The 17,839-nt window shown below is 35.0% G+C and overlaps 2 protein-coding genes across 2 annotated transcripts; one reads left to right on the top strand and one right to left on the bottom strand.

Annotated features, from left to right (window-relative positions):
• Positions 1–7,176: 7,176 nt before the first annotated feature.
• LOC113351962 lies at positions 7,177–8,606 on the bottom strand. Its single transcript, XM_026595855.1, has 5 exons — positions 8,463–8,606; positions 8,242–8,386; positions 7,632–8,165; positions 7,433–7,548; positions 7,177–7,380 (listed from the first exon to the last, which is right to left on the bottom strand). Exons 1-5 carry the CDS (start codon positions 8,604–8,606, stop codon positions 7,177–7,179), a joined length of 1,143 nt encoding a protein of 380 aa, XP_026451640.1.
• A 7,375-nt stretch (positions 8,607–15,981) lies between these two features.
• Positions 15,982–17,598, top strand: LOC113353946 (probable inorganic phosphate transporter 1-3). Its single transcript, XM_026597417.1, has one exon. It carries the CDS (start codon positions 15,982–15,984, stop codon positions 17,596–17,598), a length of 1,617 nt encoding a protein of 538 aa, XP_026453202.1.
• Positions 17,599–17,839: the final 241 nt, after the last annotated feature.

The following is a 17,839-nucleotide window of genomic DNA, read 5'->3' as shown; positions in this document are numbered from 1 at the left end:
CGATAACCAAATAAACCGATAAAAGTTGGGTAAATTTCAGTGCGGTTGTGTCTAAAATTCTTAAAATATTTACCAGCTCAAGATTTTGTTCAATCTCATAGGACATGTTTTGAGATTTACATAAGTCAATTATTGGAAAACTTTATATGAATTTATAATTTGTCCAGTCTTAGTGCATGCACATAAAATTTTACATAAGTCCATTTCGAGAAATACTAATTTATACGATCTATAATTTGTTTAAGACAAAGTTTATGACTATAGTATGTGTTAGTTAACCATAAAAAGTGATTCAATATTTTTTATTGTGTCTCAGTAGAGACCAAAGATCATGAGCGACTAATGCGTAAGAATAACTCAAAAGATAAAGAAGTATTATCAATTTAGCCATCTTTATAATTCATTCGATGTCATTCGCTCAGACTTTTACATAAGAGTCGATTGTAAGAAAGCTTGATTCGACTATAAATTTTGTATGTACAAATTGGACATGGTTAGAGATATTCTAAAGTCGATTCCAGTAAAGCTTTATTCGACTACATATTTCTTTTACCCTTATTGGACATACACATGTCGATCCCAAAAACCTTTATTTATCATACTATGATTTTTATCACATCCAAATCCAAGAAAAACTAATCCCACAATAAAGATCGTCTGATATCGTTAGATGTGTTTAGAGATCTAAATAAGTTAGCCACGACATATCCATTTTTTTCGTAATTAATTCGACCCCATTGGATATGATCCAAAATTTACATAAGTCAATTCCAAGAAAATGTCAACCTATTTTGGAATCGTTAAGTTTCTTTAAATATACTTAAAATATTTACATGATCCCAAGAAAGATCGATCCACCTCTATAATTTGCTTGTTCTCATTGGATATGCTTGCAGATTACTTATATTGATTCACAACAAATTCATTAGACTCCTAATTACATTCATTATACTTATCGCTTATATGCTTAGTGATTCATTACATAAGTCGGTTCCAAAACAAATTGACCCAAATCGAGATTTATGTCTAATCGAGAGTTGATAACAATTCTCGAACTCATCTTATATTTTATATTCATGTTCATTATTATGTATTCTCAAGATTTACTTCTAATCCAAGGTCGATAACAATTTTCATTCATATAGATTATTTGAAATTGTGTCATAGATCGGTAACTTTTCTTCTGGTTCATTCTCAGAAACGGGACTTGTTTCATTGGAAGATACCCCACTTAGGGTGCGGTCTCGTAACCATAAACCTTATCGGTGGAGGGATAAGAGGCTGAGAAATCAACTGGTTGTTGTATTACCGGATGGGAGGAGCCAACCTTAACCCGGTAGAGGTAAGTTTCCTTGAAGGGGCAACCATTTGGAATATAAGAACGACACCCTCCATTAGGGAGCTGAATTGTGTCAAAAGACGTAAATGTCATGGGGCTTTTTACTCACGGGAGTATTAAGGCTTTTCATATTTACGCAAAAGATAAACCTGAAGAGGCAATAATACAAGAAAAAGATAAGGCGAGATTAATGGGTCGATATACTACAGTATAAAGACTTCCTGCGATTTAGTCGCACAAGAACAAAGAAAATTTTGGGCAAAATAAGACCTCACGAGAAAAATACGATGCAAGCTAACTTTTTTTTGCAGGACTCGATAGAAATAAGTTTCCTGCGAGCAGTTTCGCATGACACAAAATGTGATTGAAGTAGAAAGCGGCACTATGTTCATCAGCCTATCAATCTGTGACAACTAGCAGAGGCAAGAATGGGAATGGGAATGCAAACACAAAATAGTGCTATTTGCCCCATTTTATAGTCTTATCACTACAAAAAACCTGAGCATTTGCAACTAAACTATTGTAGTTGCCTAAGATGAGATTTTAGTTGCCAAACAGAAAGGCAAATAATGGTAATTGCGGAGCCTAAATTGTCGTATGGGGTGTTTCCAAATGTTAAGGAAATTACACAAAATATCTTGTTGCCATTCCTACTTTTGGCAACTTGAGTTGCAGTAGCCAAATGCGTTATTTGTTAAATGCAATAAATTAGACCCACTAATTTTTATAGTTTCCAAGTGGTTGTCAAATATTTTAACAACAAAACTTTATAGTTGTCAGGTAGTTGCTCAATAATATAGCAACTAAGTTTTTATCTTGTTGCGAATTTCTTACGCAATTAATTTCGTATTTGCCGCATATCTTGGTTCATAATTGCCATAGGTTAAAACAACTGATTTGTAGTTGGCACATCGTTGCCGAATCATTCAACAATCAAGATTTGTAGTTGCCATATGATTCCTCAATCATACAACAATTAACCTCAGCAACAATATATCTTGGGTTGCCTTAAGATTTGAGCTGAGTAGTTGCCAACTATTTTACTGCAATTATATTTTTACAAATGTCACATATGGACCGATGAATGAGCAGTTGGTCAAACGTTTTGACCAACGAATTTTTCGTTGGTTGCAGTGACAGTAATGGGTATATGAAACAGTATTAATAATGACCAGACCAATGACATTTTCGTTGGTTGCAGTGACAGAAATTGGGTCTATAGAAAAGCATTTGACCACTGAAAATTTCGTGCATTACAGAGCCTGATGTTGGGACTATCAACCTGCATTAATACAAAATTAAATTTAGATGACTGATTTAAAGCTAAAAAAATATATTATTCAGATAGTAATACTTTTTATTTATAATTAATAATACATTTATTATCTTAATTACACCAAAGTATAGATAAGAAATGACATTAAGCATTTCAAAAACAAAAACAAAAACAAAAAGTAGAGCACTGATCTCAATCTGATGGCACAATGCTTCCTGGTTTGCTTGAACAAAACCGTAATGAAGTGAACACAAACCAAAGTCAACTTCTTCTTTTTTCTTCCGCTGCATTCTTTGTTACCTATCATTAATTACAACTAGTATGAGAAATTGCAGAGAATCCCAAATCACTTTATAAGTTGTTGTTAAGCAATTTTCTCCCAGATAACCAACACAAAAAGCACCTGAAGTCCATGAAATCTATTGTTATACAATAACTGCAACCAAGAATCCAAAGTTAAAAACCTGTTAAACACAACTCAATCCTAATCTACCAAGAGAAAACAAATAAAAATCACAATTTCATATTTAAGGGCAGGGTAGCCTTTTTAGAACTTGGTGGCCTGTAAAGCAGTGGCACACAATATCCAAATCAACAAACTCAAAAAATATTAATCAACTTCCAGGAATAGCTTAATGGGAACTGAATAGAATGTGACGAGTCCTTCATTCATTAACCCACGAAGAAACCATATAGAAAGGGATAAATGGGCATAGTCGCCTCAAACTCATAAGTAGAAAACTAAAAACTAACTCCATTAGACACTAATTCTAAGCCTAATTTAGAACCCACACAATTCCATTGACAAACCATAAAAAATACAAGGAGACAATAGCTCCCTAGTAAATTAGAAGATAGGTTTTGATTAAAGCCTGTAAAAACTAGCATAACCATAGAAATGTACATAGAGAGTGAGATACAAGATTAAGTACAACATTATCCATCAAACATGTCAAGATTCTCCTACTGACACATAACTTAGGTGAAGTTAAAAGTTTTCCAGCATATATAGAAGCAAGACCAAATAAGACGTTAGTGGATAAATGTTAGAGCAACCAAATTTACATGGCCATACACAACAAATCGAATGAAGTTTTCAAAATGCAACTTACATACCCAATTCAAATGAGAGTCACGAGAGTAAGCAATTTGGACATCAAACATTTGATATAAAATAAACCCTTCTCTTATCGTCACAGGGAAAACAAATAATTCATCACGACTGGTGTAAGTATAAGAGTCTTTTCACTTGTTGTATCACCATTCCGTTGAACATCAACAACAAGAGGTCAATAAACTCCTAAAAGAAACTCAAATATTTTCTCAATATATTTCTAAATAACTGCAAATATAGGTGCTTTAGAAGTTCACTCCCACCATATAGTACACATTGGAATAATATGAAAAGCTCTAAGCCCCTTCAAGGGACAGGAATCACATGGACTATCTTTAAACTTAAGAAAAAGTTCAACCTTATGTGCAGACACATGATACCACAATATCACCGATCAAATTAACCTCTACAATATACTTCTTAACTACAGATTCGTAAACAAGAAAAACATCTTGAAACAATCACAGAAGAAATTAACATATGTGAACTAACAAAGTCATACATTCACATCAAAAATCAGAAACTAGAAACCCATGAAGTTATATGCAAAAAACAAAAAAAAAGATGTTTAACAATCTTATAGCAATTTCCCTACTTCAAATATGAACCTAAATAACTTTAAAATTTTACCAGCACCACTTATGTATTAACTTTTTCTATCAACTTCTGGATCAAGGGATGATTGGACGAGAACAATAGATAATTAAATTCATTACCAAGTCTACAAACAGGCTAAGGAATCTTATTTTAAAAGTAAGAACAGTCTAAAATAAAAATCGCTAAATCTTCAGGTAAATAGTGATAAATGAGACAAGCATCAGAGCTAGAGAATCAACCCCAAAACACAAGAAAATCAAAATTGACTAAATCTTCAGGTAAAGAACCATAAGTGAGACAAACATCAAAGCCAAAGAACTTAAAAAATCAAAATCGGGATGCTGATCCAGTTTGGGATATTTATTTCTTCAGATTTATTTCTTTTTCTTCTTCTCGATATGGGGATAGATGATGAGTTTGGAAAAGAAAAAGATGAGATCGAGTTAGGGATTCGGTTTTGCAATGCTTGTTTTCTCTGTGTGAGGGAGAAGAGGAGGAGGCGGAGAGACATAGGAGAGGCGAGAGCGAGAGTGGAGGCAGAGATAGAAATTAGGTTAGGGTTTTAGGTTTTCGCAATATACTCATTTGAGTTCTCTAGGAGATGTGCGGCTGTGATTTCTAACATGTGCGCACCCCACGCGCGCATCCTCTTAGTTGCAATGTAGCTAGGTTTGAGGATTTTTATTTCCGACACCATTTTCATTGGTTCCCGAAATTAATTGGCCCCAAATTTCCAAAGAAAATTTAATCTAACGGTACTAGTTGGTTTTAGACCATTGTTCAGGGTTCAAAGTTTTAAGAAATTTTAATAGATTTTTTCCAAGTTACATTGCACTAATGAAAACACCAAATCTATAACAGCTTTTCCGATATATTTTCATTTTTTCATTTTTATGTTTTTGGGGTGAATTTGTCTATAAATCGAATATTGTGGATCTTTGAGCGTATTAATTTAGATCGAGGTATATGTAATCATTTTAAGTAAATTTCTAAGCATTCATATCCAGTAAAATTTAATGAGAACAAACTATGATTATGGCAAATGCACTCCAGAGTCATATGAACTTGTTAGAAACCGACATCAAGAAATCCTTAAGCATATCCAAAGAAAACAAAATTGTTACAGAGTTAAACAAATCAACTTATGTAAATCCTTGGATATATCAAATAAGATTTAACGAATACCGGAGTCAATTGGTTTTTTTCTTTGAATCGATTTATGCAAATATCCAAGTTATCCAGAAACATTGAATTAATTATAAAGTCGAATGAATCTTTACTGAGATTATTGAGTAGTACTAAGTCCTCTTTTTTCCTTTAATCCATGCTATCTCGATAATCATTTATTATTTATTATTATTTCATATTAGTGTGTTGAACAAAGATTAATGTAAGCAAAAAAATGGCAATAGGAAATGATAGAAAAATCAAAGCTAGACAAATACTTTGAATTTGATTTAAAAATTTATTAACCAATGAGACACGGTGAGATTTTGGGCTTAAATTGAGTATACCAGTCGGGTGTCTAGATTTGCTAATGGGCCAGTTTTACGATCCATACTCAAACCCGAATTAATTGGTGTCAGCTTGGTTCGGTTCCGGATAACAAGGCACCCATTAACATCCCTAATTAAGTTAGATGGATTTAATTCACCCATTAATATGAGTTTGTTATGAAAATCCAAATCTCATTTATTTACATAATTGTGTGATGTCTAAAATTTTCCTAGTAGCCCAAAATTTACACCTAGATTCTTCCTAGTGATTCATTTTGACCCGAGATGTTCCTTGATATCCAAATTTGCTTAATAACCTAAGATTTGCTTTGTGATTCAATGTGGATTGTCGTCCATAATCTACAAAACTACAATTGTGATAAAAAAATTGTAGAATTTTTTTTTTTGAAAAAAAAACATTAACTTTGTCGTACACCGCACTAGATTCAATTTATGTTCATTTTTAATTCATCTGATTTCGGATTGTTGACATTGCCCAATATCACTTCTCGTCTTTGGCAAGTTTGCAATATTTTTAAAAAGGAGTTCTTCTAAGAAATGACGACTCAACTGCATGTCAAATTGGATTGAACTAATTCTAAACTCGAACGAGTTTGTATTGTAAACCGCTTATGACAGTATCTAATTTCACATGTTATCTATCGATCGCGTCCAATATCACCTAGATCACCTAAATTCATCTGCTATCAATCAATTTTACCCAATATCCCTCTAGCTCACTCAGTTTTACCTACTCAACCCTCAATCACTTTACTAATTCTCCCCCTCGATCTTATTCGTTATTTCGATTAAATTTTCGTCAAAAAGATTTTTAAGATTGATTACAATTTTCTTTTGATAAATAAAAAATTTGGCGCGTACGAGTTTCAAACTTGGTCGTTGATATTATCACCCAGTAACTTTATTCATGTATTAAAATGGCATCAGCAATTACTTTTAATTTATTAAAATTGACAAGTCAATTAGAAATCCAAATTCGTTTGGCATCACTTTGTTTGATCTGTGTAGTTTTAAACCGGTCGATATATAGAAAGCATATAACGCCACAAATGGATAAAAATTCAAACAAATTTTTATTTGTCCTTAACTTCAGCCCACGTTTTAGAGGACGCAATTTAACCCTCGCGGATTAAAATCAACTCTCATGATACAAAGTCATACATTGGTCTACAAGGCATCGTGTGCAAAAAAGATAGAACTTTGATATTTGTGAATGCGAATATAATTAATGGACGAACGTTAACATTTTAGAGGTATATATTAAAGAAGAAATTCTAGAAAAAGTGAAGATATACAAGAGGCAGAAAAAGAATTTACATTAAGTGAAGAATAATTAATTATCTTCATCATTACGTTCGTCCTCAGAATTATTTCCTTCTTCTTCATACTCTTCATACTCTTCATATTCCTCTTCACTATCAATAATATCAGGAACAACATCGTTGGGAGGAACGTCTGCGAATTTATATTTAGAGAGAGGAATGCCATTGTCAACACAGACTTTCTTAACTGCAGCATCACGAGCACGAATGACATCCTTACCATTATTTGAAACAGTGAGGATATAATTCTTTTTCAACTGCTGATACTTGGAGTTGCGAGCGGATAACTGATAACTTCTCGGTTTCTTCAAGACGTGTCTTTTCTCTAGCAGCAAGCTGTGTCTTTAACTCTTCAATCTTCTCTAGATAATTCTTTTCTTTATCTGCGAAGTATAAACAAAATGGTTAGATTCAAAAGAGATGTCATCTTCAAGAAATGACAAATATGAAAGAAAAAGCAAATGACCTTCATGATTGGAAATAATGTCTTTAACCAGCGCAGAATGTTCAGATTGAAGGCTCACATTTACGACTAAATTTTCCCTAGCATCATTCAGAACTCTAGCAGCCCAACTAAATTCAGTTTCACTTTCTATGAGAACTCGAGAACGGATTAAGTTTCTTTCCTCAATGAGTGCGAGATTTTCGCTCAAGGCTAAATCACATTCATTTTGAACTTTAAGGATAGTTTCTTGGAATTTTTCTAATGCTTTCGCACCCTTGAGAGCGACCTCATCTTTTTCAGTAATAAGTGTATTCTTCTTTTCTTCCAAAAGTTGAATTGTCTCCTTATTTTCATGAAAACGGCGTTTGAAGTTATTAAGTGTAGTTAGTAAGGGTCTATGATCCATTCTAAGAGCAGTATACTTCAACCTTAATTCTTCCAGGCTGAGATTCTCAAATCCTTTGGTTGGATAATTGTTTAAAGAAGAATTAAGATGTTCTAAAACGGTTTCCTCGTCAGAAAAATTAGATGCCTCATCGGAAAGGTTATAAATATCTGCGAATATAGAGAAATGAAGAATGCTAATTATCACGTAAAATAAGGAGAATGAAAAAAATCAAAGATTACATACCAATAATTTCATCATTTCTTTCTCGAGCCTTGCGAAGTAATTCAACATTGGTAGAATTTTCAGCTTTAGGTTTGGTATTTTCTTTTCCCAAGTTGAGAAGTTTTCTTTGATAATCCGAAGAAACCGCATATGATAAGCGAGATACCTGTAAAAGTATAAGAAAGATGTTATGTATCGGAGAAGAAGATTAGAAATAGTATAAAATAAGGTACAGATATTACCAAAGAGCCAATCGCATATTGGAAACTTGGTTTTACAGCAGAAGAATCTCCGTGAAGAGATGGATCATCCAAAATAGGAGCATCGCAGACTCGCGAGACCATACCAAAAGTGCGTCGTATATCATCATCATTAAGAGCCGACATAGGATCAAAAAAAAAGGTTGGATAATTCTTTCATTGAAGAAGAGATTGATGGATGTTCAGAAGCAAGAATATCATCATCACTAGATTCAGAACTTGAAGAAGGGTAGAATTCTTTACGCTTCTTGGAAAGATCAGAAGAAGAAGTTTTGGACCCAGATTTGGATGCAAGTTTCTTGGTTCGTTTCTTGGTTTTCCCAGCATCCTTAGAACCCGAAGATTCAACCTACGCAAATAATAAAGATAAGAAACAGAGGCAACAATATTTTTTAAATTAAGAAAGTGAATGTTTCTTACTTCATTATTTTGCGAAGATGATGCATTGTGCGATGTTTTGGCCTTCTTAGCAGCCTAAAATCAGAAGAGTATGAAAGTAAGAAATAGAAAAAACAAGGTTATGTTAAATTAGAAAGGATATGCGAAGATTTCATACCATCTTGTTATTCTCACTATCAGATAAGACAAATTTCCAAGGTTGATAAGCTGAAAGATTCGCAGGAAGGGGAAGATCAGAACCATCAGCAGCTCTTCCAGATACATAAGCACCAACTAAAATGACAGGGCAATTAAGCCAGCATGAATCATTAGATCAGCGAGCAGTACTATTAGACTTATCATTCCAATCAACATCTCGCATAATTTTCTGATCTTCAGTGATACCATCTTTCCTTCTTAAGCGAATGGCCCATTTTGTTGATTCATTCTTCATTATCGCAACATAGTAATTTTTGAAAAAATTATCAACAATATACTATGAAGGGTTGATGTCTTTATCACGGTACGATACATTTCGTACTTCATAAGAATAAGAGGTTCCTAATCCAGCTGCGCGGTGAGAATATTCTAAAGCTATTCTAATAGCATCACCACTCAATTGAAATATGCCTCTTGCGAATCGTTCATCAGATAGAATTTCATAAAATAAAGGAATTTTCGGATTATACAATGGGATAGGAAGATTATTCAGAAGTTGTCCTAATGAAATAATGATCTTTTGATTAGACCACTATTCAGAATTTATTAACTCAAGATTGAGTTTGGATGAATAATCAGAATGGGAAGGAAGAGAAAGTGAAAAACCTCTTGTGGCAAATTCTCTTTTCAACCTGGTGAATTCGGTTTCCATCTTTTTACTAGCTGAAGCCATTATAAGAATGGGAATGTCGGATATATATAGATGAATGAAATCACTGTAAAAAAAATGTATCTTGATCAGATCACTGACGGAAATTACAGCTAAAATACAGAAGCAGGGGAAAAGAAAGAGGAAGGTAAAAAGAAGAAAGAAGAAGATGAAAGAAGATATATAAGAAAAATTTACTCTCGTTTTTCCAGATTTTATCTCATTAATGCGAAGAATGAATGAATAGGAATAGACGGTTATAAAGACGTGTCAGATAACGAGTGGATAAAAAGACACGCGTAGGTAAGGAAAGCTCAAATTCTGGAAATGTGTCGGCAGATCAGAATATGAAAAGTCGAGCATGTGCGATATTATTAGATGGAGGTTCGTCAAATCGCTCACTTTATAAAGAGAACGAAATGAGAAAAGGCTAAATGTAGTAGTGAAATATCGCACATTCATTATTTGTGCGAGGTAAAGGTCATCTAAGGTAAGCAAAGATAATCGCACATGTTAAAATTAGGATGACGTATTTAATGATGTCAGCATAGTCACGAATAAAGTGTGATGACCTGTGTGAAGATGTAAAGTGTGCGAGATTAAGCGAATGTACATGAGCAATTGTAATGCATAGTAATTCCGAAAACAGGGGATCTATTAGCTGTCATCCACTATGCAGTACCCTATATAAGGGGAAGGAATCTGTGTAAGGGAGGGATCTTTGAGGTGAGAGTTAGACAAGAAATTAAGGGAGAAAAAATTTATTTGGAGAGCAAGTAAAGTCATTGTATCATCTTGTAACCAATTAGAGAGCTTGGTAAATAATAAAAGAATTCCTTTATGATTACTTAGAATCTTGTCTAAATTCATAAGAATGTGGTTGTAGGATTTCCTGCAACTACACTACTTTTTCCCCTTTTCATTCCGATATGGCTATGGATGTTCAAATAAATGTTACTGCAGGTACACAAACTTGGAAGTGGCCAAAAACATGGAAAATACCAAAAATAATTATTCTACAAATCATTTTAAAGATTCCAAGACTCGATAGTTTTTCTTGGCTTGGACGGGGCATTTAGTTCATGTCGCTATTCCTGGATCCAGGGGCACGTAAATGTACGTAATCCAACGGGCTTAGATTACTTGATAAGAACCACACTAGATCATCATTAAGTATATCCCAAGGCCTTGCTTGCTCAAAAGCCTCTTTCTCATCATCATTGTCCCTATTAGTTCTTGCCCCGGTTGGTCATATTGCTATAGTATTGTTTCCTCCATCACTGTTATTACATGGCACAGATTTGGTTCTACTTTGTTTAGCGTCGTTATCCCTAATGAATAAAGAAGGAGAGAAATTACAAATCTCCAACTACTGAGGCAGTGAGTATATGTATAGAAATTGCATTTGCTAACTTCTAGACTCTCCCCCAGCTGTTCGATCAAAACAAAAAAAAACTTCTAGACTCTTTGTGCAGGGTAACTTCTAGAATCTCCCTCAGCTGTTTACTAAAATTGCCTCGTTCTCTACTCCTTTTCATACTTTTTTTTTGTCCTTTTCATTCCGATATGGCTATGGATGTTCAAAGAAATGTTAGTAAACAAACTTGGAAGTGGCCGAAAACACTGAAAATACCAAAAAAAAATTATTGTACAAATCATTTTTAAGATTCCAACACAAGCAACGCCTAGACTCACTGTGCAGGGATTCTAATAACGTTTTTCCTTGGCTACAAGATGATTCCCTGAGACAACAAGGGCTTAAGATCCTCAGATCGGCTGAGAGGAAACGGGAACCGTAGCTCAAGACTTTGCTCCATAATTTAACGTATCAATTATTGGGGGCGTTCTGTAATCGTCATGGGACCGTTGCTTTCAGTCGAAAATACTATTGTAATGGCAGTCGCCTGTTGGAATGAGGCAGTAATAGCAAAATCAACAATGGGAGCACTCTTACGTATAGACCCACAAATTCTGATTCCACATTTGGACAATGAAAAGGATGCCTACAGCGAAATTCTTGTACCACCAACTGTGGAGGCGTGAGAGATAACCGGAGATCGATCTTCAAATTTATTGAATAACTAAAAAAACTTGTAGTTGCTGGATCAAATTTAATTACACTCATCTTACCACGGCAGTTGACGGGCGCAGTGAAATTAAATTAAATAAATTAATTAGAAAATCTGCATGTCAACGTTTCAAATTAATTAATTTGCGCCAGTAGCAAAACTGATGAATATCCCTCTAACCTAAAAAAACTTAAACACCCAGTAACCAAATATTCACCAAACCCTTAGGAAAAGATCAAAGATGTGGGTAAGTAACATCATCAAGTACACGAACCCAATTGTTATACTCTTATAGAACTCATAAAAATTAGTCAAAAGCTGTGAGAATATTCTTTCCAGATAACTTATGAATTGCTAAAAAAAGAAAAAACAGATCATTCAAGATATTTTTAGATAGATGTGAGCACAGGTAATCTTTGACGCCAACAGAATTCATGGCACCCGTGCCATTATTCGCTGTAAACATTGTACTGTATTCACTAACAGGTAGATTGGTTTTATCATGTAGGCACATCAAGTGAGCTCGTTTATTATTTATGTGAAAACTACAGACAGACCCATTCTACAAATTCTTCCCACTGTGAAGCCCACACTCAGAAATTCTCATACGCACACCCATTCTCTGTGATAAAATTATGCACGGGTCCATAATTTTGAGAAATTATGTTTTCGTTTTTCTTCTTTCCAAACTAACATATTTCATCCGATTCATCTCATATCTCATCTTCTTTGTTCTTCTCTTGATCTACACAACTTCATCACCATCTTAATCTTCAATCTTTGTATCATCGCATAGCAGATTGATCTTCAACCTTCTCTCGCACCACAAACACATGAACATCCCAATTTTCTGCATCACCATCACCATCGTGAGATTGATGGGGTTATACAGTGAAATGAGCTCTATTGATTCGTCGTAGGGAAAGATTGATGAGGTTTGAGGTTGAAATACAAAATTAGGATTCGTATGTGATGCTTGAATTCAAGACGGAAAATGGGTTTGCTGTTACCGGTGTTAGAATTGGTTTTGATATGGTTTCGCTGTTGAAAGAGGAAATTCAAGTTGTTGATTGTTGAATCGAAGATGGGTTTTGCTTGAAATCGAAGTATGGAATTGCTAGACAGAGATGAAGAAGGAATTGCTGTTGTTAGTGAAGATGAGATGAAGATTAAGAATCAGTGCTAGAAATGAATTAGGGTCTGATATTGAGACGATTTTTTAGCAGAGAAGAAAACCAATTGGAGAGTGGTGGTTTTCACCAAGATTTATGCTTAGAAGATGGAGGCAGTGACGATTAGTGAAGGTGAGGCATTGATGATTAGTGAAGATGAGTCAGTGGTTTTCCTGTAATCGTGAACTGAGGTAAGCCATTACCGCTGCTGGTACAGGTTAGTGTTTCTTTCCTGAAGCATTTTAAGTTTGTGTTTATGCTCTATTGTTCTTTAGGTGTAAATGATAAACTGAACAATGTGAATTGCTATTTTTGATGCTTTCTCTTAATTGTTATGTACTTCGTTGCTAACGTTAATTAATTCAGTTGGCATAAACCATGTTATAATTGAGTTTAAAATATAATAGCTGTGTTCAGTGAGTTTGGTCGAGTCCGCATGTGGCTTATCGGGGGTACTAACCCCTATTTAGAAAAAGTAAGCTTATAGAAGGGTCACCACCCACCACAAACTCCACTGGCACATTTCACTCCATTTGAATATTAGTTCTACAAGGATAGGATATTAACTGCTATATGTAAAGTGTTTCATGGTGCCTAAAAATCTTGCACTATTCTTCTGATCTAATCTACTATGGGACTGGTTGGATTAGCCAGATTATAGACCTTCGCCACTGTTTTTTGCGCAAGTTTATGAACTTATTTGCTATATCTGCCAAGTTCAGAAGTGATATTCCTTTAAAGTACCTAGCACACAATAGTGACTTCGTTGACAAGCTATACCTTGCAATGTATCCATCGGGACCACGAATCATGGGATCATTCAACCTCTGCCTTTTCAGTCCATCATAACAGAAATGTGTTTTTTTCCGGATATCCATTCCTCATTAATGTCATACAAAATGACTGGACATATTAACATTCTAAGTGTCAGTGTTAGAATGATTGACGCATACTCGTATAACTAGTGTATCATTTCCTGAAGGATTTATTTTATTGTTCAGGTATCTATATATCAGATGGGGAATAGAACTGTCGGATATGGTTTTTATTGTTGGAGAATGTGGAGACACAGATTATGAAGGATTGCTTGGAGGAGTACACAAGAAAATGGTATTAAATGGGGTATGCATAAAAGCATAGACTCTGCTTCATTCCAACAACAATTACCCACGACTCGACTTTAGTTTTATTAACTACCTTGTTTATAGTTGGGTGCATGTCACTTGCACGTTACTTGTTTGGTGTGAATAGTGATGTATAACGGGTTATGCATCTACAAAAATTTGTTACATAACTTGTTATGCATTCCCGAAATTGAATGCATAACACGTTCTACAACTTTTTTTTTGCATAACTTGTTATGCAGTCCAGAAAACGGTTACATAACACGTTATGCAGCTATTTTTTTCTTAGTATTGAAACCAACAAAAAATAAGGCTGCATAACTTGTCATTCAGTCGAGAAACTGTCTGCATAACATGTTATGCATTCGTGAAAATGGATGCATAACCTGTTATGCATCTATAAAATTTGTTGCATAACTTGTTATGCAGTCCAGAAAACCTGCATAACCTGTTATGCGTCCGAAAATATGGCTACGTAATGCATTATGCATCGAGAAAATAGATGCATAACCTTATATGCATCCGTAAATATGGATGCATACTGCATTATGCATCAATTTTTTATATGTACGGCTAAAATCAACCAAAACAATGGTTACATAACTTGTTATAGATGCATAACTTTGTTATGCAGATACATAACTTGTTATGCAGTCGAAAAAATGGTTGCATAATTCGTTATGCGTCTGCAGAATGTGTTATGCATCGTTTTTGGTGACTGCATAATGGTTAAGTATCAAGTTTTCAAAAAAATTCCCTAAAATGAGGATCACCTCCGATTTTTTCGTTAAAAACAAAAAATTGATATTTTTGTTTGTACTGATTGCGTATCTCTTTTAAAAAGATTTCCAACGATATAAAATTTATAAAATTTTAAGGTGCGGATTTTTAGATATGTTTTCTTATCGGTCATATTGAGCGACCGAACAAGAATTGAAGGTCTAGGTGGGCTAAAACATTATGACGAGGCTAAGAATTATAACTTCTACACCAATTACCAAATCTATCGTTAAAAAAAATGGTGGAAATTGCAAAAGAGTAAATTACTCGCGAAGACGTGATGAAGTTTTATAAATCCAACTTCCACAAGAAACGATTAACAATGCATATTATTGTCAATCTTTCAAAAAAGACAAAAAAAATGATTTTAATACTTTAGTATGTTGAAATCAATCAAGTATATCGGTGATAGCACTTATCTTTGTCATAGTTTGATTATAATCTCACAACGTTGAGAAAAAGAGAGTAATAGGCAACCCAAAACTCAAAAGATAGGCGGATCCATAGGCATTGTTTTCTAAGGCTCGAAGTGAAAAGCAATTAAGAGATCATATTTTCGGTTAAGCAAAATTCTCGTGTGTTGTATATTACTCTCACAAAAAATTAACGTATTCTTTAAGATACAATTTCACCATCTACCAACTTGAAATATATGATGTATGCATTTTAGCAGGAATACTATCTTGCACAACAAGAAGAACATATGAAAATATTTTGACTTAAACAATGTGAACCCTCAAAGTCAAAAGGGAAGTGATATGCACAAACAAAATAGTTTACCAATTCGTGCTATACTAAACAAATTGTTGATTTTTGATAATAGAACTATTATTGTCCATGTCATCGATATATGGCTGTACATGACAATGTAATAAAAAGCTATGATAAAGAGTTGAACAATGAAACGGAATAAGAAGCTTAACAAAATTATAGTTGACATAAAAAGGGATCTTTATAGGGTATATGCTTTTAGAGTGATCCCTATATAACGGGAATATCAGACTGCATTTGAAATTACAGCCTTCTTACCTTCCCTCCATTTCATTCAGCAAAAACAACCTCTCTTTTTCTCCTTCCCTGTAACAGGGGAAAAAAGAGTAGACCGGAGCCATGGTGAAGGAACAACTAGAAGTGCTTAGAGCACTTGATGTAGCTAAAACACAATTGTACCATTTCACGGCAATTGTTATTGCCGGTATGGGTTTCTTCACAGATGCTTATGATCTCTTTTGCATCTCCCTTGTCACCAAGCTGCTCGGAAGAATTTACTACACTGTGCCAGGAGCAGAAAAACCCGGGACTTTGCCACCAAATGTTGCTGCGGCTGTTAATGGTGTGGCTCTGGTCGGCACACTTGCTGGCCAGCTCTTCTTTGGTTGGCTAGGTGATCGAATGGGTAGAAAACGTGTCTACGGTCTTACCCTACTTATCATGGTTACTTGTTCAGTGGCGTCCGGTCTCTCCTTGGGGAACCAGCCAAAAGCAGTCATGGCTACGCTATGTTTCTTCCGTTTCTGGCTTGGATTTGGAATTGGTGGCGACTACCCACTTTCTGCAACTATCATGTCTGAGTACGCCAACAAGAAAACTCGAGGTGCTTTTATCGCTGCTGTCTTTGCGATGCAAGGAACGGGAATTCTAGCTGGTGGAATTATGGCCATTATAGTTTCTTCAATATTTGATAAACAATTCCCTGCTCCGGCTTATCAAGTTGATGCGCTTGCATCCCTTCCACCAGAGAGTGACTACATCTGGCGTATAATTGTGATATTTGGTGCAATTCCAGCCGCTTTGACCTACTACTGGCGTATGAAAATGCCTGAAACTGCTCGTTACACTGCTCTTGTAGAGAAAAATGCGGAAAGGGCAGCTGCCGATATGTCTAAGGTTTTAAACAAGGAGATTAAAGCTGAAACAGAAATGGTAGAAAGAATGACGACGGATGAGAGCAATTCGTTCGGCTTATTTTCAATGCAATTTCTTAAACGTCATGGACTTCCTTTGCTTGGAACCACAAGTACTTGGTTCTTGCTGGACATAGCTTTCTACAGTCAAAACTTGTTCCAGAAGGATATTTTTACTGCAATTGGGTGGATTCCACCAGCAAAAACGATGAGTGCTAGTCAAGAAGTTTTCAAGATTGCGAGGGCACAAACATTAATCGCTCTATGCAGTACTGTTCCTGGGTATTGGTTTACAGTGGCTTTCATTGATATTATGGGGCGGTGGGCTATTCAAATGATGGGTTTTTTCTTCATGACAGTCTTCATGTTTGCTATCGCATTTCCTTACAACTACTGGAGTAAAAAGGAGAATAGGATCGGATTCGTTATTATGTATGCATTAACTTTCTTTTTTGCAAACTTTGGACCCAACAGTACAACCTTCATCGTCCCAGCAGAGATATTCCCAGCTAGGTTGCGTTCGACATGTCATGGTATATCAGCGGCTGCAGGGAAAGCTGGAGCAATTATTGGTGCATTTGGTTTCTTGTATGCCGCACAGAATCAAGATCCAAAAAAGACTGATCATGGATATCCTGCTGGTATTGGTGTTAAGAACTCCTTGATCGTGCTTGGAGTTATCAACTTCATAGGCATGTTGTTTACATTCCTGGTACCAGAACCAAATGGTAAATCTTTGGAGGAACTATCGGGAGAGAACGACGGAGATGTTGAAGGAGAAGAATATCCCCAGGAAGGAAACAATAGATCAGTGCCCGTCTGATCTGTTGGTTTTTAGACTTATCACTTGGAAAATAAGAAATTTGTTGGTGATAACATTGCGTGATTCTTAATTGCCCTTTGTCTGTGTGGAAGAGAAAAAGGTGTGTTAGTATTTCATTTGTAGAGAGTACATTTAATCATATTTTACCATTCCCATCTACGTATACTAATTTTGTTTATCAAATTGTTCATAACTGCAAATGTAACTCTAATAAGATCAACAAATAGAAATACCATCCACA

Source organism: Papaver somniferum, chromosome 2 (assembly GCF_003573695.1).
Source record: "Papaver somniferum cultivar HN1 chromosome 2, ASM357369v1, whole genome shotgun sequence".
NCBI classification, from domain to species: Eukaryota; Viridiplantae; Streptophyta; class Magnoliopsida; order Ranunculales; family Papaveraceae; genus Papaver; species Papaver somniferum.
Note: the sequence above shows the minus strand (reverse complement) of the source record. Positions and strands in the feature narration are given on the sequence as shown.